Raw genomic sequence first — 22,922 nt, 5'->3', positions numbered from 1 at the left:
TAAGGGTGACCACTAGCAGCAACTGTAGTTAAGTTTATCACACACTGCCATTATAAACTCGTTTTCACTGGCTTCGGGCCCTGTGATTGGTGTGGATTTCTGCCTCTTTCATTTTCCTTAATTACAACTAAAAGGAAAGTAAACATTTTTAACTTAAACCCACAAAGAAATTCCATGTTAAATTTTAAATGCAATATTTTATATCTGCTTTGCTGTGTCTAGGTATTGTGAGGAAGACATGGAATGATTTTATATTGGCTATGTTATATGACGTGGTTATGTCACACCTTAAATATAGAATTATATCTGTCACAGGTGAAGACTGCTTTAATTGCTCCTAAATCATCTCAGAGTCTGCATCTCTAGAGCATGTGCTTCTGCTTTCTCTTTTTGTCACTTAATTGAAACAATATTTCTGAAGGGATATCATTTGGACTAAATGCCTAAAACGGTCAGCGGCATATCATTGGCTGGTGCTATTAGTTAATGTGGTTGTTTACATGGTGCCCAAAGGATGCTAGGAACTTTCCCAAAACCCCTACCAGCAGATTAAGCCAGGATCTTCACATTTGGATGCTTAAAGTTAGGCGCATAGGTTTCATCTTAAAAATCCAAACAACTGGCCTGACTTTCAGAGGTACTGTGAGCACCTGCTGCTCCCAGTGAAGTAAATCGGACCATGGGTGCTCCTAAAAATCAAGCCACATTTATTTAGCTTTCTAAATATGGATTTAGGTGGCCAGCGTTCAGTACTGAACTCTGAGTTGGCCTTACAGTCTAGATACAAAGCTTAGCAAATGTGAATAAAAAGCAAGGGGTTGGGTGGGAGAAAGGAGGGCAAGGCTTCAGTAAGATTGTACAGTTGCTCAGGTAGTTATGCATGCCTTTTTCACTTGAAATGATGCTCATCACTTCTTGTGGGCATCGCAGAAGAAGTGAGCCTCCAAGAGGAATTTGAATGGGTGGTGTCTTGGTGGACCTAAATTGATGACACCATGGGGGGATATTCAATTTTATTCTCTGTGGTGTATATCTAGCCAGAAATGCAAACCATGCAGACTACAAATGGTCATGGCTAAAGCACTAGTTTTACTTCTTAAGACAAACAAAACCCAGCCAAACATTTCAACAGTGCACAATACAGGTAATAGAAAAACACATCTGGAATGCAAAAGGAATACCTCTAGCAAAACTTAAATGCTGCCTTTCAGAGGTGAGCTAACCTTTGTGTAAACATCAGCTCTGTTATGGAATTCTAACACGTCTGCTGCTTTTATTCTTGAAGATAGTGCCTGGAAACATCTGTTGTGATTCCCTTAAATCCCCCTAATCTTCTTGTTGATAAAATGTTTCATGCTGTACTTGTAATATATCAGGGAAGTGCAGCAAAAAATAAGATAAATTTCTGTTCGTGAACCCATGGTCCAAATACTCTTAAATGTCTGCTTCCTGCGCTAAACTTCCAGGCAAAGTGAGCGTGTGATGTTAAAAATGTAGATGCACAAATAAAACTGTTTTTTATGGTCCTTAACCTCCACTTTTAATAAGTATTACCTTTGAAACATATCTAGAATAATAATAAAATTGGTTGAATACAGGCATTTTGACATTTTTTACAGGAAAGTAAAAGTGTTTTGAAAATATAAACATAGCATTAGGATAAGCAATCAGTTGAGTGGTCATCTTTGCTGTTTTTGCTTTGAGATGACTAAAAGAATTTGAATTTCTAAGGTCCCTGAGATGCAGGATCGACAACTGGAGACCATAGTTTTTAAGATGATCATTCAAATAGCTAAGAGTTCAGTGCTGCTTTCCACTACGTAACATTGCATTATATTGACAAGGGCTGTTGTGCATATCAGTGCAGCGCAGTAGCTATGTCTTAGAGGGAAGATTGAAGCCCTTCGTTTGACTGGAATAGCAGCAGCAGCAGAATGGAAATAACCCACAGCAAGTCAGCAAATAGTCAGTGTTAACTAAAAGTCAGCTCTTCTTGATGAAGAGATGTAAAATTGAAACTGAACGTTTAAATTAAAAGATCCATTTAATTCAGTGATGCCAATTGACACCAGCTGAGAATCTACCCCTTACTTTTCAACAGAATACTTTATTGGATTTTAGATAAGTCACAAACACTGCCTGAAGTACATGGTATCATGATGAAATTCCAGTCATAATAGTGTTACACAGATCTGTCCTGCTTTCAGCAGATGGGAGGCAATGTGCCTCATATTATATATTTACTTGGTCTAAGTATTATTCTAATTCACTTTTGTTTTAAATGTGCACTATATTTTGACTGGGTAGAATGTGGACTGTAGAGGCTAGAATAAGATTGATCTGTGGTTTAGAGAAGTGAGTTTTCTGATTAAAACAAAAGCTGTGGATGAGTAGAATAAAAAATCAATGGAATTTTAAATAAGAAAAACACTTCAATTTGAAATGGATTAATCCAATTGTACAAGCAAACTTCTTGTCACTTTCACAGTTTACCTTACAGAATTCTTTAGTGTTTGGCCTTAAAGTTTCAAGCATCCTTTCTACTATTTCTAGATTCCTTTTCTAGCAAGAGAGGGTCAAGTTCTGCCCCAGGTTTTCTGCATACCACCCCTACCCAAAACCGTGGTAATGGTGAACACGTACCTTAAGGTAGAAATGAAACCCATTTCCCTCCCCCCGCCTCCCATGTTTGGCATGGTTGCATGGAAGCTAAACTATATTTTTTAAAATAAGTTACCAAATTAAATAACTCTAGTTCCTTATATGGGACAAAATTCCACCCTGGAATGTGTGGTAAATTCTATTGGGACAGTACACATTTACTCCAGAGTGGAGTTTGGACCATGGTGAGTACCAATAGTAATTAGATTTCTATTTCCTCAGTCAGTTCTGAGTGGTACTTTTTTAATGTATATCTAGTGGCAGGGAGACCAGGGATTTTAAGAAGTGTCAACATGCAAACCAGTAAACCATGGTGTGCTTTCTGCATTTTTATACAATCAACAGAAAGGAAGCATGTAGAGGAAAACACTGGATTTCTCCATTTTGCTGCAGTAATCTGTCCTACGTATTCAGAAACCTCCACTACTTGAGTACCCTTCCTGTACTCTGTTGAAGAGTGCATATGGACTCTACAGCTCTACTGAGACCGGAGCCTCTCTTTCATGGTGATGTCCTGGCAATGGTACTGACACTCAAAAGACGGCATTGAACAGAGGCTGATAGTGATTCATTCTGAACTAGCTACTGCAGAATCCTGTAATGTGCAAGGTTGTGTAGAGCAGGTTTAACAAACCATTGAACTTGAAAACAGTCAAATGAATCTGCCAAGATTAACATCTAAATGGATTGACTAATAGACAAGTCAAGTACTTTCACTAAAAAAGGATTTACTGTTTTTCTTTGTCCTCTCTTATTTTTTAAAAAGGCAGAAATAGTTCTAACATCACTCCCGTTGGTAGCATACCGACTCATTATTGCGTTTCTAACTCTTGTCATGAGGCTGAAAATATTGGTGACAGTATTTGGTTTCTGTGTTGATTCATTTAAATTAGTTTTAGGTCACAAAAAGTCATTTAGCTTTCCTGGTGTGCTTTCTAAATATTTTTTTCCCTTCAGTTTCAAGAGCGAAACTTGTCAGACTATTTATTTGAATTGGCCATGTTGGCCAGACAGTTTCCTTATACCCTCTGAATGCCTATAATCTTCCAGGGTAGATATTCCATTGTACTCAATATGTACTCTAACACAGCAGAAACTGTTACCACAGAGAGAGAGATCTAGCCGTGGGCTAGCAAAAGGCCAGAAGAATGGAAAAATGTATTATTACCCCCACAAATATTCCCCTCTCCACTTTCCTGTAAATTAAAGATTGTACACTGTAATGTACATAATAGATTCTAGACCTATGTGCTGCTCTGTTAGTAACTGTAGCATTCTTTGTAGCCCAGCAGTAATTTAGCCATTTAAGTGGTATATTACGTGTGTGTGTGTGTGCGTGCGCACTAGTGGAATTGCTCCCATCTGAATCAGTGTCTTGAAAGAGAACCCTATTTAATGCTATTTTCTATGTATGTCACTTTTCACAATTTATCTTACAGTTGCTGCTAATTTACAGAAGATAGTAGATGATCCTCAGGCCTTGAAAACATTGACTTTTAAATTGGTAAGTAAAAGGTTCTTGGTGACAAAACGATACGCACAGAAAATAATTACGAATATTTCAAGCAAACTTTTTTTAGCTTCTGATCTGTTATTGGCTGTTCTTCTGTACAGAACATTTACATTTTTGAACAGTGTACAAACAGGAAAATAGAAAGCTGAAAAAGCTTTGCCACAAACCACTGTTTAGAATGCTATGATCTAGTAATGCCTGGGCAATGCATTCCATTGGAACACACAACTGTCCTGGGTGTTCTGCAATTGCAGGTGGCAGTAGTGCAGGAGTGGGCAAACTATGGCCCGCGGGCCACGTCTGGCCTGTCAGACCTTTAAATTCAGCCCTTCAGCTTCCGCCAGGGAACGGGGTCTGGGGTTGCCCTGCTCTGGCACTCCAGCCGGGGAGCGAGGTCGGGGGATTGTCCTGCTCTGCATATGCTATTGTTCCGTGCGGCTCCTGGAAGCAGCGGCATGTCCCCGCTCTGGCTCCTACATGTAGGAGCAGCCAGGGGGCTCCGCACGCTGCCCTCACCCCAAGCGCTGCTCTGCAGCTCCCGTTGGCCAGGAACGGTGGCCAGTGGGAGCTACTGGGGTAGCACCTGCAGACGGGGCAGCATACCGAGCCGTCTGGCTAGCGCTGCACCTCTGTGTAGGAGCCAAAAGGGGGACATGCCGCTGCTTCCGGGAGCTGCTTGAGGTAAACGCTGCCTGGAACCTGCACCCCGACCTCCTCCCTGCCCCAGCCCTGATCCCCCCTCCTGCCCTCTGAACCCCTCGGTCCCAGCCCGGAGCAATCTCCTGCACCCCAAACCCCTCATCCCCAGCCCCACCGCAGAGCCTGCACCCCCAGCTAGAGCCCCAGCCCAGAGCCCCCACCCGCACCTTGAACCCATTTCTGGCCCCACCCCGGAGCCTACACCCCCTCCTGTATCCCAATTTTGCGAGCATTCATGGTCCGCCATACAATTTCCATACCTGGATGTGGCCCTCAGGCCAAAAAGTTTGCCCAACCCTGTGCTAGCTTGTTGGAAAGAATTGGACATCATATTTACCTTCGTCCAGTTGAACCAGTACAATGCTTGCGGGCTCTTCTCTAGACTGGGAGAAAGCCATTGAATTCAGTCCTCTAAATCCATTCCTCAGTGCAATAGTTTGTGGTTGGAAACTACCCAGAAGTCCATGTAGGAGGTCCCAGAATGCATTCATATAATCGTGGCCGTAAGGCAGGTTGTGTATGGATGTGTCAATCTGTCATTAGTTAAAAACCAAGTTGCTGTGTGGATAGGCCATGCTATTGGGAGGGAAAACAAGAGAAACAATTATACAATCTCTGTCCCTACAATGGTTTCCTCACTGAGTGTCGGAGAACTCAGTGAAGGGCCCCCAGCTACGGTATTACATTCTTGGTACTTTTTAAGTAAAACAAGTTGGGAATCTTGGTGCAAACAACCATTTTACTGATCTCTGCCAATGTATCTGAACCATGTACATGAATTAAAGTGAATTCAAAGCTACACTCTCCTAATAAAGCTTTCCTGTGGAGCCAAGTACTCTTAGCTGTAGGGGGGAGAGAGCACGTCGTACAAGGTGAATATATAAAGGTCTAATGTGACTGGGAGCTATTGTAGAGCCACTCAAGTGAAAGCCTAATGAACAAGAAGTAACACTAACTCCAACCATCAAATCACAATAATGGGCTCTAATGGACAGGCATATTTTTTAATGGCATACTCACACCAGTAAATAATGACTGTAGTCTCTGGTCTGCCTGTGAAATAGCATGATGGGAATGGCATTCAGGTCACTCAAAATAAATATGAAGTCAAGATGTAGCAAATAGTTGCCATAGCAATGGCACATAATCCAGCTTTTATCTCACTTACTGCTATTTTGCTACTTTTAATAAATGTTGATAAAAGTTGACCAAAATGATCATCTTCGATATACAAATCTATAGATGCCTGAAGTCCCTGTCAAAACAATACAAGATGTATTAATATAAATTTAACCTTACATTGCAAAGACTTACTTCAAAATTGCTTGCGTTGATGTGCTATATTTGCATTTTTCCAAAATTAAGTGGAAAATTTGTATAGCCAAAGCTGTTGGCTGATTAGTTATGTAAATATTACTGCTACCAATTAACTTTCTAGCTTTTAGCACTCTCAGCTGAGAGTGACTGCTGTATATGAAAGGATAGAATAAATGTTTCTTAGACAAGAGATCCTCCAGAGAGGTGCTTACTTTATAAAATAGGCTACTTCATGACAATTTTTATAGTCTAGATTGGATTTTTAGAGAGAAGACTTAATAGATCACCTCGTCCATCCACTTGTTGGTTTGGGATTTTTCTCCCTCTGTCATTTTAAAATGACATGATCAATGGGGCTTCCACCCCTTCCCTTGTGAGACTGTTCAGTAGAACCAACCATTCAGGAAAAAGCGTTAACGCAGGTTTAAAACTTTCCTTTGACTGATTTCATACTATTTATCCCATACCCTAAACTATTTCTCTATTTCTATGTCAATTACCCTCTAAATATAGGGGTTTTTTTGTCTTTCCCCTTTGTTGTTGTTTAGCCAGGCTAGCTACAGAGCATTCAGTTAATGTAATAGTTCATCAAAAACCAATCCACTTGACATGTTTTCTTGCATTTCTCTGACTGTTTGTCTACTATGTTTCTGGTACTGAGGCACACACACTGGCATGCGATATTCCAAATGTCTGTAGGAAAGGAGGATCACTCTCCTGGTCTGTGAAGAGAAGACTTTTTATATATGGTCCAAAATGATGTTGATTCTCTTTGGGTAGGGGAGGTGCCAGATCATAATTCAATCCAATTTTCTGTGCACAATCAACCTAACTTTTTTTCAGCATTATCCCTATCTAACTACAGTTCTATAGCCTGTTGACATCACTGGGCATTGATTGGACCCTGTGTGTCATCTTCTGAGGGAATATCTTCTATTTGGATAGTTTCCCACAGATGTTCTTTGTTAGGTAGCATTTTCCAAGAGTGAATCTAATTCCTATTGATATTTCTAACCTCTCTAGGTTTCTCTTGTATTTCCCTGTCCTCTGACTTTTTAATACCTCCCAGTTTAGTATTATCCTTCAGTGTATTTCATATGTGATCTTAATCCTTCTGCTCTTAGGTCGTGGAATAGATGCCAAATAAAATAGTGTCTAACACTGAACTTTATCTACCACACACTCTCCTCTGTTTTTCATTAATTTTTAGCCAAGATTTCACCCCATTTGACAGTGTTTCTATACAACTCAGTTCAAATTGATTTTGCTAGTAAATATTTCCTGGAAAGCTGAAGTCTAACCCACATCCTCTGTCCACTGACTTTGTAAATGTGATTGAAAAGTGGGCCAGTTAATCTTGCCTTATTTATCATTACTCATTACCATGTGTCTGTTACTTCCTGGCTGTTTACAGATTGTTTCCATTCATGTTTGGACTTCTGCTTAAATAGCAACTATAGTCTCCCGTAGAAAACCTTAACTATACAATATCTAAGAATTTAGATCCAGGCAACTTCCATGTCTTCAATAAATTTCGATGACCCATTTGATGATGCAATGTAGATATTGGCATTTATACTCTATTAAATTTCTATTTTCATGCCTCTTGTTGAAAATTGAGTAGATTTCAATGCTACATAAGAATGGCCTTACTGGGTCAGACCAAAGGTCCATTTAGCCCAGTATTCTGTCTTCCAACAGTGGCCAATGCCAGGTGCCCTAAAGGGAATGAACAGAACTGGTAATCATCAAGATCCATCCCCTGTTGTCCATTCCCAGCTTCTGGCAAACAGAGGCTAGGGACACCATCCTTGACAAGAGCCATTGAGGGACTTATCCTCCATGAGTTTATCTAGTTCTTTTTTGAACGCTGTTATAGTCTTGGCCTTCACAACAACCTCTGGCAAAGAGTTTCACAGGTTGACTGTGCGTCCTTGTGTTATGAGAAGGAGTAAATTATACTTTTCTCCACACCAGTCATGACCTCATTGTATAGACCTCATTCATAACTTCCCTTAGTCATCTCTTTTCCAAGCTGAAAAGTCCCAATCCTATTAATCTCTCCTCATACTGAAGCCATTCCTTACCCCTAATCGTTTTTGTTGCCCTTTTCTGAATCTTTTCCGATTCCACTATATCTTTTTTGAGATGAGGTGACCACACCTGCATGCAGTATTCAAGATGTGGGCGTACCATGGATTTATATAGAGGCAATATGATATTTTCTATCTTATCCCTAACGTAATGATTCCCAACATTCTGTTAGGGTTTTTTGACTGCTGCTGCACTTTGAGTTCTCAATTTCAGAGAACTAGCCACAGATGACTCCGAGATCTTTCTTGAGTGGTAACAGTTAATTTAGAACCCATCACTTTATATGAATGGTTGGGATTATGTTTTCCAAAGTGCATTACTTTGCATTTATCAATAATACTAGCTAGAATTAATCTTATTTTAACCTATAACTGCCTAATCTTTAAAGTGACGCTATATGTATGTGTGTATATTATATATATATAATATATAAAGTTGCCTGTTTTATTGACAATACCTTTAGATTGCTTTAAAAACAGACTACCTCTTCTCCTGGACAAGTCCTTTCAATTAAGAGTAATATAACTAGTGGATAAGGGTGAGAGTGGTAGACAGTACCGGATTTGCCATGGCGCTGGGCCCACGGTTCAAAGGGGCCCTGGCCCGGCCCACTATTCTCCATCCCACCCCCTCACCCCCTCCTGTGAGGGCAGCGGGCAGAAGCTGGGTCCTGCCGGCTCCTGCTGCAGGGCAGGCTCTGCCGGCAGCCAAGCTCCCGCCTCGTCCACCTCTTCCCCAGAGCGTGCCTCGTTCCTCCCCCTCCCAGCGCTTCACCGGCCACTGAACAGCTGTTCACTGGCACGAGGGAAGGGGAGGAGCGGAGCCGCAGCACACTTGCTGCTGTGGGAGGATGTGGAGAAGAGGCAGAGGTGGGGGCGGGGCCTGGGGGAAGGGGGTGGAATCAGGGCATGCCCCCTCCAGCCCCCTGCTGTGAGCTGCTCGGGGCAGGGGGCTGGGAGCACCCCCCTCGCACACACCCCTGCCCTGACACCTGCACCCCCCTCGCACACACCCAGCCCTCTGCTCTGACTCCTGCAACCCCCCACATCTCCAGTCCCCTCACACCCCATGCCCTGACTCTTGTACCCCCCCCAACATCCTCATCCCCGTCCTGAGCACCAAACGGGAGCTCCTGCCCCCCCCCCCCACACACACACACTCCCACCTGCACCCCTCACACCAAATGGGAGCTGCCCCAGGTAAGCGCTCCACACCCCAACCTCCTGTCCCAACCCTGAGTCCCCTCCCTCACCCTAGCTCCTGGCCAGACCCTGCACCCCAACCCCTAGCCTGCTCTATAACCCTAACTCCCTCCCAGACCTTGCACTCCCAGCCCTGTGCTCAGTGCTCTCCCACCCTCAGCTCAGTGCAGAGAGAGATGAAGAGAATGGGTTAGAATCAAAGAGAAGGTAGGTACCCGCTCTATGTGGGGAGGGGCGGGGGGGATCCTGTTTAACCCCTCCCCAGCCCTGCTGCACTTGCAGTTTACCCCCTCCCTTGCTCCAGAGACTAACCCTAGCTCCTGTCCCGCTGTGCTTTTGCCCCCAGTCACTGCCTTGCTCCAGTCAGCAGGGACTAATCCTCCCCACATGCCCTACTGTGCTCATCTTGCCCCTGGCCCCTGCCTTGCTCCAGCTGGAGACCAATCCTCCCTCCTCCCCCCTCCTCCCCACCCTGACCTGCTATCAGGGTGGATAAAAATCAATGACTTTTTTTAAAAATCAAAAAATCCAATTTTTTTAATTTAAATCGGATTTTTGAGGAACAAACCTATCTAAAGATAGTTTTAATTAAGATACATTATATCTCATCATGGAATAGGGATTATAAATTCTAATTCTATAGTATGAGACAATATATTTGTGTAACGTATAAGAAAAGTTTTGTAAATGAGTTCTAATAGTTCATGGATTAGGGACCCAATCTTATGGGGTTCCACAGGCTTCTGTATAGATTATTTAGGTTAATCTTTCTACCTACTCAATGGACGCAGTGCTCAGTCTAGAAGATACCATCAGAGATGCTTAGTTTTGCAGTTCTCAAACTGTATTTGTGTCTCCAGAGGTAACATGCTTGTTAACAGCAAAAAAAAATGTTTTAAATAAATAAATATATAGAGGTGAGAAATAAGACCTCAACTCTATTGTCCCTCTGCAAATTTGTGTACACAAAGTCAATCCCTTACCTCTCTCTAAAAGTGAAAAGTTTCAAAAAGTTCAATAATAGAAGATTGTTGGGGGAGGAATGGATCTGGACAAGGAGAAGAAGGATACCCTGGGAGAATAACATGAGGGGGAAAGGAGTCCAGGACAGCTGGCTGTATTTTAAAGAATCCTTACTGAGGTTGCAGGAACAAACCATCCTGATGTGTAGAAAGAATAGTAAATATGGCAAGTGACCAGCTTGGCTTAACAGTAAAATCCTTACTGATCTTAAACACAAAAAAGAAGCTTACAAGAAGTGGAACGTTGGACAAATGACCAGGGAAGAGTATAAAAATATTGCTCAGGCATGCAGGAGTGCAATCAGGAAGGCCAAATCACACTTGGAGTTGCAGCTAGCAAGGGATGTTAAGAGTAACAAGAAGGGTTTCTACAGGTATGTTAGCAACAAGAAGGTCAAGGAAAGTGTGGACCCCTTACTGAATGGGGGAGGAAACCTAGTAACCGAGGATGTGGAAAGTTAATGTACTCAATGCTTTTTTTTTTTCTCTGTCTTCACGAACAAGGTCAGCTCCCAGACTGCTGCAATGGGCAGAACAGTATGGGGAGGAGGTGACCAGCCCTCTGTGGAGAAGGAAGTGCTTCAGGACTATTTAGAAAAGTTGGACAAGCACAAGTCCATGGGGCCGGATGTGCTGCATCCGAGGGTGCTAAAGGAGTTGATGGATGTGATTGCAGAGCCATTGGCCATTATCTTTGAAAACTCATGGCGATAGTGGGAGGTCCCAGATGACTGGAAAAAGGCTAATCTAGTGCACATCTTGAAAAAAGGGAAGGAGGAGGATCCGGGGAACTACAGGCCAGTCAGCCTCACCTCAGTCCCTGGAAAAATCATGGAGCAGGTTCTTAAGGAATCAATTTTGAAGCACTGCGAGGAGAGGAAAGTGATCAGGAACAGTCAGCATGGATTCACCAAGGGCAAGTCATGCCTGACTAATCTAATTGCCTTCTATGACGAGATAACTGGCTCTGTGGATGAGGGGAAAGCAGTGGATGTGTTATTCCTTGACTTTAGCAAAGCTTTTGACACTGTCTCCCACAGTATTCTTGCAAGCAAGTTAAAGAGGTATGGGCTGAATGAATGGATTATAAGGTGGATAGAAAGCTGGCTAGATCATCGGGCTCAGTAGGTAGTGATCAATGGCTCCATGTCCAGTTGGCAGCCGGTATCAAGAGGAGTGCCCCAAGGGTCGGTCCTGGGGCCAGTTTTGTTCAATATGCCATGGACTGCACCATCAGCAAGTTTGCAGATGACACTAAACTGGGAGGAGCGGTAGATGTGCTAGAGGGTAGGGATAGGATACAGAGGGACCTAGACAAATTGGAGGATTGGGTCAAAAGAAATCTGATGAGGTTCAACAAGGACAAGTGCAGAGTCCTGACCTTAGGACGGAAGAATCCCATGCACGGCTACAGACTAGGGACCGAATGGCTAGGCAGCAGTTCTGCAGAAAAGGACCTAGGGATTACAGTGGACAAGAAGCTGGATATGAGTCAACAGTGTGCCCTTGTTGCCAAGAAGGCGAACGGCATTTTGGGCTGTATAAGTAGGCGCATTGTCAGCAGATCGAGGGACATGATCATTCCCCTCTATTCGGCATTGGTGAGGCCTCATCTGGAATACTGTGTCCAGTTTTGGGTCCCATACTACAAGAAGGATGTGGAAAAAATTGGAAAGAGTCCAGCAGAGGGCAACAAAAATTATTAGGGGGCTGGAGCACATGGTTTATGAAGAGAGGCTGAGGGAACTGGGATTATTTAGTCTGCAGAAGAGAAGAATGAGGGGGGATTTGATAGGTCCTTTCAACTACCTGAAAGGGGGTTCCAAAGAGGATGGCTCTAGACTGTTCTCAGTGGTAGCTGATGACAGAACAAGGAGTAATGGTCTCAAGTTGCAGTGGGGGAGGTTTAGGTTGGATATTAGGAAAAACTTTTTCACTAGGAGGGTGGTGAAGCACTGGAATGCGTTACCTAGGGAGGTGGTGGAATCTCCTTCCTTAGAGGTTTTTAAGGTCAGACTTGACAAAGCCCTGGCTGGAATGATTTAATTGGGGATTGGTCCTGCTTTGGGGACTAGGGTTGGACTAGATGACCTCCTGAGGTCCCTTCCAACCCTGACATTTGTGATTCTAAGTCTGGAAATAAATGTGAGAAGCGAGGGACATATGCTTTTTTGTTAAAATATTATGTTTGCTGTTGAAGAAAAAAATCCAAAATATTTAACGTTTTAGTTAAATAAAACAATTTAAATGTCTTTCTGTTGATGTTCTCCTCCTAATACAGCCTGGCAAGAAAATCCTCCAAATATTAATGATTAACCTGGTGAATTGGAGATAGTACATCTCCCAATGACTTCATAAATATCTGCTTCAGTTATCTTTGGTAAATGAAATAACGAAACAATCATTCATTTTCTGATATAGCTGTAAACTCATCTGAAAAATTTTCAAAATAAATCACTGTTTAAAAATATATAGTGTGTACCTTCTACAAATGAAACCTACATCTATCTCTGAGTTGTGAAGAATATGTATTAAGGTTATAACAACCAACAAGAATGCACTTTAGGTAGAAAACCATGATTAAATCAAGTCTTCCTGACTAGTGATTTAAATCATGATTTAAATCAAATCCACCCTGCCCACTGGGCTCTTGCCCCAGCCCCTTCATTCCCCAAGGCGGCCCACAGGTATGTTTGGCGCCGGGCCCACAACCAGTTAATCTGGCCCTGTTGGTAGATGATATGAAAACTCCATTTAGTCACTAAAAGTCCAGTGCCCATTGTCAGTGGGAGTCTTTCTACTGAAATCAGTGGAGCTACATGAAGCTTTTAACATAGGGCATCAGTGATATCTAAGGCTATTCAATACCCTGCACTGAGAGAGAAGACAAGGCCTCATCTTGCATTTTTATAATAGAAATAAAATGATGCTTTCTTACTCCTAAACAAAAAATAGAAGAGGAGAAACTGATGGAATACTTTTACTGTCTCTGGCCTTTAAGAGTGAGCAACTCAGCATGGCTCCTGTGAACACCCAATTAGTTTTCTTTGTCAGTGGTGAAAAACTATTGGTGAAAAATTTCAGTGATAAAGCATGCACTTTATGTACGTGTTCTGTGGCTCTTTTCTTACTGTTACAGTATACACACTAACTTGTAATAAACTTGTAATAAAAAGGATTAAGAGAATTTTTCATAGGGGGAGACTAAGGCCTGGTCTACACTGGGGGATCGATCTAAGTTACGCAACTTCAGCTATTTAGATCTACTTACTGCGCTGTCTTCACTGCAGTAGGTTGACTGCTGACACTCCCCCATCAACTCCGCCTACGCTTTTTGCTCCGGTGGAGTACCGGAGTGGACGGGAGAGCTCTCGGCGGTCGATTTATCATGTCTTCACTAGACGCGATAAATCGACCCCTGCTGGATTGATCACTCCGGAGGTAAGTGTAGACATGCCCTAAGTGTTGTAACGGTTTAATGGGAGCTGTGCCAAGTAGAGTCAAAAGGTGTCTTTCGTGTGTAATTTACCACTAGCCACAATTCATCAAACTACTTTATTTCTTATAATCAGATGTATGCACCAAAGAGGTATCCAGTTTCTAGCAACTTAATGAGGACTTCTGTGAAAATGTAGTCACCACTCAGCTACAGATGGCCAATTTTGTATTTAAAACGAATAATTAAAATATTTAGACTAAACAAATTGCACTTGTTAAAAGTAGTTTTGAAGCAGCAGTTCCTTCCTAGAAAATTTGACTTATACTTTCACTATTATTTGTGAAAATCATTTACCCTTTAAATGCATATATTACATTGTGCCAGTTGCATGCTGCAAAGCACATTACTAAAGAAGCACCTCTGATTGCTCGTACTAGATTGTAGCGTGTGTCAAAAGGAGAGATCCCTTAGTACTTTCCCAAACAATAGCACTGACTCCCCACAGATTTTCTTATTCTTATTTAAAAATTCATGGCCAAATATTCTAAAACAGATTTGAAATCAGTAATTGTAATCTCGTGGCATGTATTTTTTGTAAATATACAAAATATATTATACTGTGCATGTAGCTGTCCTGATTCTCACACATTTAGAAGGCAGACTTTGGGCCCCTCTGGAAAAATAATTTGCTTTTGTGTTTTTTTTAAAAGTGCCAGTTTTGGATGACTCCAAACTGTTTTCTGGAAGCATGGCCCCAAGTGTTTGTTTTTCATAACTTTTTTTAATTAGCCATATTGATTTAAACATTTTGTACCTTGATATAAGTGTGCAGTTTACGAACAGTGATAGAGGATAGTCCTAGCAGTCTAGACACTAAACTGAATAAAGCATTTTGTTACTAGTGTGGCCGTACAGGGAAATGTAGAATTATAGAATGGCTGTCAAATATTCCTTTTTAACCTATTCTAATAAATGTCTGTTTTCGTCTTGCAGGCTTCTGGTTGTGATGGCACGGAGATCCCTGATGAGGTGAAACTGATTGGGTTTGCTCAGTTAAGTGTCAGCTGATGTCTGTCCCTCGACCCCCAGCAGAATTGTGAGTTTGTGAGGAGGCCAGCTTAGATGCGAAGAAAATTAAAGCACCCACACTGAGTTCTGCTTCATTCTCTAGCAATTCACAAAGTCAGAAGAAGCAAAGCCCTCAGCTACACTGCTGCTGCTAACATTCAAAATGCTACTAAACGTCTCTTATCAATTTGGATTTCCCCTATGTGAAAAGCATATGGAAGTGCACTCAGGTGGCTGTATTTATTGGTTACAGAAGGAATTTTCTATTAAATTTATTTCAGTTTTCATAAAATTTCAGTGATACTATTTTAATTATGTACTTCTAATTGACAATACCACCTCTCTTCTGTTGTATTTAGAAATTAACATACTTATAAAAGTTAACATATATTAGCCAAACTTGAATTCTAGTTTTAAAACTGACTGTGAATTTTATTTTTCATATATTTATGCATTACACATCCTAGCTATAAGAAAATGATTGAGCTGATTATGTGCTACTTGCAGTTAGTCTCCTGTTGAAACAAAATTTCAGATATATCTTTGAAGTATTTGTAACTTCTAGTTTTTGAAATGATTGAATTATGAGTTTAGGAAGCTTGTATTGGTTTCTGTGTCTAAAAACCAATCCACAATCTGATTGTCAAGGGTGTGGGAGGTGCCTTGTGGACATTGATGTTTTGAGAATGTGCCTGAGGCTGCTTAAATCTAGAATAGTCTCAGTTCTAGAAGCACCATATATATTTGTCTGAGTTAGAAGGGGATATGCTGTAGCAAAGATGTTAGACAAGTTTGGCCTAAACTATGCTTTGTTGGGGAGTCTACAAGCAAGAATTATTATAAAATGTTGCCATTAAGCTAGACTGCTTACTGTGCCCATCTCTGATTTGGCTTATCCTTAAGCGATAGAAATTATTTTGTAAAGGTGATAAAACTTGAACAGAATCTGAGCTTTACTTGAAAGTCTGCAAAATACCAAGGTGGAGTGAAAAATAATAGAAAGGGGTTTGTGCAATGACTAAAAGGTAAAATTTTGTTAAAAAACAAAAAAAAAAAAACCCAATTCTGACCCAAGTAGTCTTATGCTTAACCTGTGACATAGCTATTATGGAGCTAGTAAACTTTAGAAAGATTCTGAAATTTGGAGCATATGTTCAAGGAGGTATATTTCTTGGATGTTACCATTTAAACTACTTCCTAGCTAAAACTAGATAAATGGCAGCTCTTTAATGTACTGAAAATGGCAAATATATATTATTAAGAAAAAGTTATTTATAACGCCTTGTCATAATTGTTGGGGTGTTCTAGAGCCAATTGCATAAAACTCAGTGTAATTTCATTCCATTTTATTGTTTACATGATTATTCAAAGATGACTGCAAAGGTAAAAGGAAAATAAAAGTGTTGCACAAATAGACTGTGTAATGAGTTTCCTTGATCTGTGTATTTTGTGCATTACTGTTGTAATGTGGCAGATAACGCTCTCTTATAAGATCACCTGCAACTACTTGTGTTCTTTACTTGCCTTATTGAAAATGCCACCTGGAAAGGAAACCTGGTTCATAAAGCTCAGAAGAAGAAATGGAAACCCCTCCCCCCACCCCAATTATATGTTCCTGTACATCGGCCTGCAATGGAGGATTGTTCCCTAGTGCTCACTGTTCAGTGCTTTGCCTAATCTACTGTTAAAAGGCCCAAGTGTTGAGGCAATAGTTGTGAAGGAGGCAATAGTGAGAGCAGAACTGGAACTGTGAAACTACTTTCTCAGACTGGTTTGAATGAGAATAAGGAAACGGCTTGCCTGCCCAAATTAGGGGAGAAGGTGCAATTTGACAGGCGATGTAATTAAGAAGTATCAGTTAGGGAGAAAAAGGCTCTATTGAAATAAGAGTAAACGAAAAGGGGAAATTATAAACTCATCTGGCTCCTGATAAAGTGTTTCACATGCTTGTAATGCTGTGAACAGATCATTAGTCACTAAGCAAGAGTGAAAGTATTTAAGTGCATGAGCTGTGGTTGCATTTAATGATTCTTGGCACATACAGCATCTTGGATTTTTAAAGCACTGTACAATTATTAACTAATTCTCCTGTGAAAATAGGTGGGTAATTTTTACTTTACAGAAAAGTGATGTCCAGGGAGGCTTGCTGCTTGCCCAAGGCTACACGAAACATCAGGATTAGAATTTAGAAATTCCATGCTGCACTAAAGAAGCCAGGGAGAAGGCTGGGAATCACAATCTATTGATGAAGTAGTCGACAATATCCTCGAAGGGTGTGCCTATTATAGTGCTGCTCGTTAGTGATATTCTGTAGAAGCATGAAAACACTTCCTTTGTATCCAGGAAAACCTTTAAAGAGCTGGTCTTCTCTATAGGAAATAGTTTCTTTGCTTTTATTACAGTTGCATTAAAGTGATTTTTGCAAGTACCAAAGCACTGTGTGTAAAATAGAACCCACAACAACAAAATGAATTTAGAAGGAAAGTAACTCGGGGGAAAAATAACTGCTCCAGCTTTAAATTTAGTAACTATTACTCTCATGAGGTGGATTATGCCACCAAACTATCAGTATAGACAAAGGTTTGATACTCAAAGTTGGCAAAAAACAGCAACATAGCTTAACATGCAGACCAGTGTGCAGCTTCTGTGTAGGAATATAAACAGAAAGCACAATGGCATTCCAGAGTGAAGGACCTTTAAATGCTGCATTCAGATACTTCAGTTGAATATGGAGAGGAAAGAAAACCAGTGACTGTTACATGGGCAATTTTGCATGAGAAATGACCAAGACATGGATGCACTTCACACTGGGATCATGTATGGCCCCAGAGTAGTCGTGGGTGCTATTTATTTTTCCGGAGTTGATCAGACAATGGTCGGGTCTCTAGTAAAGGATGGAAAATACCTGGTTACATTCAAAAGGAGAAATGTCTAGTTAATTAGACTAACTTGGAACAGGTGAGGTACCGTATAGCCATCTGTGAGCCCAAGGAATGGGGCTTATTGGAGAAATCTCCAGTATTTTTACAGCAGTGATTATATGCCATTGCTTACAGTTTTGCACTTGTAAAAGTTATTTGTTAATTAATTTCAATATCTGTAGAACCAGCCTTTTCAGTTCACTTTTATTTCCAGTGTGTTGAAAGCAGCTCTTCCTTTTGGGCAGAGGTTGAAGCCAGTGGATGGAAAACAAATTGTGTGTCTGCCCAGTGCTGTAAAAGAATAAGCGTAAAACCCAGGTCAGCACTAAACTGACCTGCTACAATGTCTGGTGAGCCGTTCTTAGCTGATGTTCAGCTAAGAAAATACAAGCGGGGTGTACGGGGCCAGGGTAGAATTTTCATCCTCTTAACTCTGGGGACATGAAATCTTCAATATATTTAATCTTAGGCCAAGTAAACTTGGCTTCCATCTCTCTCTTCTTTGTGCCCCTTTCCAGCAGCTCTTCCCCCATGTTCTTACTATTCCCTCTTCTTGATGTCGACCTACCTTCCCACTTCCCTGACCCTCAGCTTATAAGAGGTTCTGCCCAGCTTCCTGGCACATGACTCCAATATATACTACGGTTTTGGGTCCCAAGGCAACTGCTTTCTGCCCCACCCGTGCACGGTGTGGCTACTTCTACCAGAAGCCCCCTGCTGCGACATCCGGAAGTCTGGGTGGGTGAGGGTTAACAGTGGCAGTAAGAGGATATGCTAAAAGAGAGGGAGGGAAGTCGTGACCAGTAGCTACAATCCCTTCCTCCTCCTGCCACCATATCCACTGGAACCATGACTGCCTTTGGGAAACGGGCTAGTCCTGTTGGGGTTTGACATCCTAGAGCAAGAGTCTCAAGGGTTATACCCTGAACAGATCCTGTTTTTTTTCCCCTAGGATTGGAGATGAAGGGGCTCCTCTGCAAAGTGCTTTTAAATAACATTATTTTCCTAAGAAATGGATCACTCTATAAAACTTGTAAATGGCCCTTTCTTCCCCTGCCCCCAGACCCACTCTTCTTGCCTAATCAGAGGCTTGTTTTTCCTTTCTACCAGCTAGACTTGCATACTGATGTTGGATGTGAGATTGGCCTGTGCCTGAAATCAGTCATAATGATGATGAGTCTGACACAGACCTAAAAAAAATCTGCTAATTAAGTGTGGTGAAAATACAGATTCTGTTTAGCAGGGAGGAGTTTTCTCTTTAGGGTTCTTCAAAGCAGCAGAAAATGTGAGACCTTGTTAGTAATTAATTATATTCATTATAATGAGCAGTTCAGTTTTCCTTTTGTTCAGTTCCAGTGCCTGTTGGGTTGATTGTGGAGATTTTTCCCAGCACAGGTGACAAGCTCACCAAGCATCTTGCAGTGTTTCCATACCCAGGCGTGACCATACTGTGGTAGTAAGTTTAAATAGCGAAGTTGGCAGATGAGCAGGAGCCAACATCTCTGATCTCCCTCTGCTAATGAACTGACAGAGCAACTAGATTTGCTCACACCAGCAAAAATCCCCACCAGCAAAATCTCTCCCTCTTTTACTTGCATTTTATTACACGATGGTCCAATTGATTAAATATCCAGACTTAATAGCTGAGCATTATGACATGTTAGTAATTCATTTTGTCACTGTGAATAAACCCAACATTGCAGTGTACATAAAAATGTGGTTTTATGGCTGCTTTATGATTGATAGACGGCTGCTTGTCAAACTGTTTGCATAGTGAAAGTAATCTGAGGTGCTGAATCAAACCCAGTCGTTAAGAAGCAAAGAACTTCATATTCTTCATAGGCAGTGCTGCATTGAGCAGACGGATATTAAAGGGAGTTATCCATAAATGGTTATGGTCATAAGCAAGAAGATTTAGTTTTTGCTGCATGGACCAAATGAGAGGCAATAATGTCCTTCTCAGGAAGCAAGTCCACGTAGTATCTTGCCGTCCAATCTACAAACATGAATGTGAAAGATTGTATTACTCTGCTGTCTCCATGGGGTAGAGAAAACCATTAGGGCAGATGGAGGTGTTTATGTGGGGAAACAGTTAAGGCATTTTTATTCAAAATCAATTCCCCATATTCATTTCTCTCCTCTATCCCTCTCCCTTTTTTAATGTGCAAATTTTATGAATAAAAGGTGTCTGCTTCCTTTCCACCTGCCAAAGACCCGTAACTGGAAAGCCCTTCAAGGACTGAGTTGTTTGGCTCTTTCCTGTTATAAGAGAGAAGTGTAATTCACTAGGCAGTGACTCTGCTAATATCTGGAAAGGTTTATTAAATAGAATTAAAATGCTTATTATGTTTATATGCTTATTATGCTTATAAAATGCTTATGTTTATAAATGTTTATTAAAATGCTTTTATTTTTAGATTACTGTGTTGGTGGCTAAATGGTTCCATTCTGCCTTCCCTGATGCACCTGTTCAAAACACTGTAGTTACTTAATAGGGCATATAGGTTTATCTCTACTTTCTAATTTTCTGGAGGATAAATGAGGTATAGCTTCCCCAGAGTTAAAGGGATTTAAGATAATCATGAGATAACATCTAGTCTTGGCTCTCAGAAAAACAGCTAACTTCACTGTCATCTGAAATGAGATGTTAATAAGAGCCAGAGGTACTGGTGTGGCCTAGTGGTTGTGGATGGGAAGGATCTGTATTTCTTACATAGCTTTCAGTGGATTAATAGGCATAACGATCTTGTATCCCAGTTGCAAAACATTTTGTAGGAGCTGAAAAAATTAGAGCTAAAATTGGAATATGGGTCTAAGCAAGATGTCTGCATCTTCAGAATTTAAAAAGCTTGAGAAAACTCTGAGTCCCTCTGTACAGGAATTTGGAAGAGTCCTACATGTACTTTCTACTGCCTTTAGATATTAAGGATGATGTGTTTTGATGTTAAATCCAATACCTGTTCTATTATATAACAGAAAGGAGAGGTTATACGGGTGGTAATTTTACAAGATTAGCACCTGAAAAGCCTCTCTGGATCCATAAATCACTATCATTCACAAGACCATGAAAACATTTGAGTGACCTGAAAATGTTAAATTCTTCTTTAATCTTTATCATGTTGGGAGTTATATGACATAAGCTGCTGAACAGTTTTGACAAAGAAACAGGCATATTCTGTAAATATCCTGTATTGTCAATTGGCCGCATAGAACAAACTACACACTACAACAATAAATGAAATGTAAAACAAAGTGGTTATGAAATAGCACGTGATACAAAAGCAGAGATGAGTTAGCTCTGATGCCCTGACAAAATTCCGGTGTGGGCAATTATGTTTGGCTTCCTAAGTTTCCCTGCCATTGAGTTTGGATAGGGCATTCTTCACTTTCCATCCTAAATTGTTGCACAGTATCCTCTACCGTGTTACAAGGCCAATGTCTTCCCCCACCCAGAGATCACTTCATTTCAGCACTGGTGTAGTGATCTTTGCCATGACTGTGTATATCTCTGTATAAAAACCTTGCAAAATTCTATACTAATAGGGAAAGTAACTTTATAAGACTATTATATTAAGACAGAAGAACAGATTTTTATGCCTAGACTGGTAAATGGATATGACAACTTTTCAAGGATGTTGTGTTTGTAAAGTTCTTTGGGTGAGCTGAAAACTGTATTCTTGACAATGTAAGTCATTATAATGGTTGGCAATATATAGATATGTTTTATCTGTGAAACTAAAAACATTCACAACCACTTTTTTTTAACTTTAGTCATATGTGACTTTATGTATGTAGTTTATTTTAAGGCATAAATGTGGACACATGATTAGAGTTATTAGAGCTGGAACAATTATGGCATCTTAAACATTCCTCTTTAGCTTCAGCAACCAAACTCCACAGGAAGAGGAAATGTTTGGGGACAGATGTGTTGGACCTGACTACAACCCACTGACTTCAAAATGATTTTTGTGTTGTGTAAAGAGGCCCTATGTGATAGTGAAGTCATTGGATTCAAATAGAACATTTGTTGTGTATTACGTAGCTGTAGAAACAGAACAAAAAAAAAAAAACCCATAAGAATAGTTGATGCAAAACTATTGATGAAATCCTGGCCCTCACAGAAGTCAATGAGAGTTTAGACATTGACTTCAATGAGGTCAGGTTTTCACCCCGTGTTTCTCAATTAAGAATTCCCTAGCATGCTTTTGGGGGCTATAAAGTGAATAATAATGACTCACCACTGCTTGAATGTGTTTTTGATTTGAATGAAAGGTGGTTAATAAAATATCGCAAACATCTTCCGCTTCTCTCCGTGCAGCAACTTTCCCTTTTTTTAATAGCGCATCATATTCAGTCAAGCAGAGAATGATCTCTGACAGACAGCTTTCCAGTTGTTTATGGTTGATTTCAGTGCTAACACGGTACGACTGTCCATCAGACATTGCACAGCTTCATCATCCATAAACATGAAGCCCCTCAAAAGAATTAAAGAAGCAAAATGACAAAAGTTTGTACCCACATGATGATGGATACATTTTTTTTCTACCCACCACTTTAAAATATGAATTCAGATCCATGGATGGATGCAATTTAGCATTGTATAATCATTATGATTCTAAATTACTATTTCAGACATTCATATGGCATGTGTGACAATGTTCCTTTGTTGGATTTACAAGACCAACAAACATCTGAATCTCTCAAATCTACTATATTTGTTGTTACTGTCATCCAAAAGATTGCACTATAGAGTCTAAAATAGGCTTGTGTTCATGCAGATAAGCTAAAAGCCTTATTCATTTTTTCCCATTCCCCCCTCACACCCACGCACTTTTTAACAGCAAAATATTCAGTTTTCAACATAATCATGGTTTTGATCTTTTGAGGGAGTAATTGATTTTATTGCAATTACAATCGTTGCAGGATATTCAACCACAGGCATTTGTTAATACTAAACAATGCAAAATCTCACCATATCCAGGTGAT

General features: G+C 40.7%; 2 protein-coding genes across 4 annotated transcripts in view; one reads left to right on the top strand and one right to left on the bottom strand.

Annotated features, from left to right (window-relative positions):
* The window catches only part of STK39 (serine/threonine kinase 39), a 205,852-nt gene extending 189,423 nt beyond the window's left edge, over positions 1-16,429 (top strand). For 2 of the 3 annotated variants that reach the window (XM_048869756.2, XM_048869757.2), the window contains 2 exons: positions 4,101-4,165; positions 14,941-16,429. In XM_048869756.2, the coding sequence (XP_048725713.2) occupies positions 4,101-4,165; positions 14,941-15,015 (140 nt within the window). In that variant the 3' untranslated portion in view covers positions 15,016-16,429. The remainder of the gene's footprint in view (positions 1-4,100; positions 4,166-14,940) is intronic. The other variant, XR_012664368.1, reaches the window with a different exon arrangement.
* The window catches only part of B3GALT1 (beta-1,3-galactosyltransferase 1), a 378,681-nt gene continuing 360,961 nt past the window's right edge, over positions 5,203-22,922 (bottom strand). The window contains exons 4-5 of the transcript XR_007359151.2: positions 22,175-22,411; positions 5,203-5,449 (exon numbers count right to left, since the gene is read on the bottom strand). The gene's annotated coding sequence lies outside the window, so the exon portion shown is untranslated. The remainder of the gene's footprint in view (positions 5,450-22,174; positions 22,412-22,922) is intronic.

Source organism: Caretta caretta, chromosome 11, assembly GCF_965140235.1.
Source record: "Caretta caretta isolate rCarCar2 chromosome 11, rCarCar1.hap1, whole genome shotgun sequence".
Taxonomy (NCBI): Eukaryota; Metazoa; Chordata; order Testudines; family Cheloniidae; genus Caretta; species Caretta caretta.
Note: the sequence above shows the minus strand (reverse complement) of the source record. Positions and strands in the feature narration are given on the sequence as shown.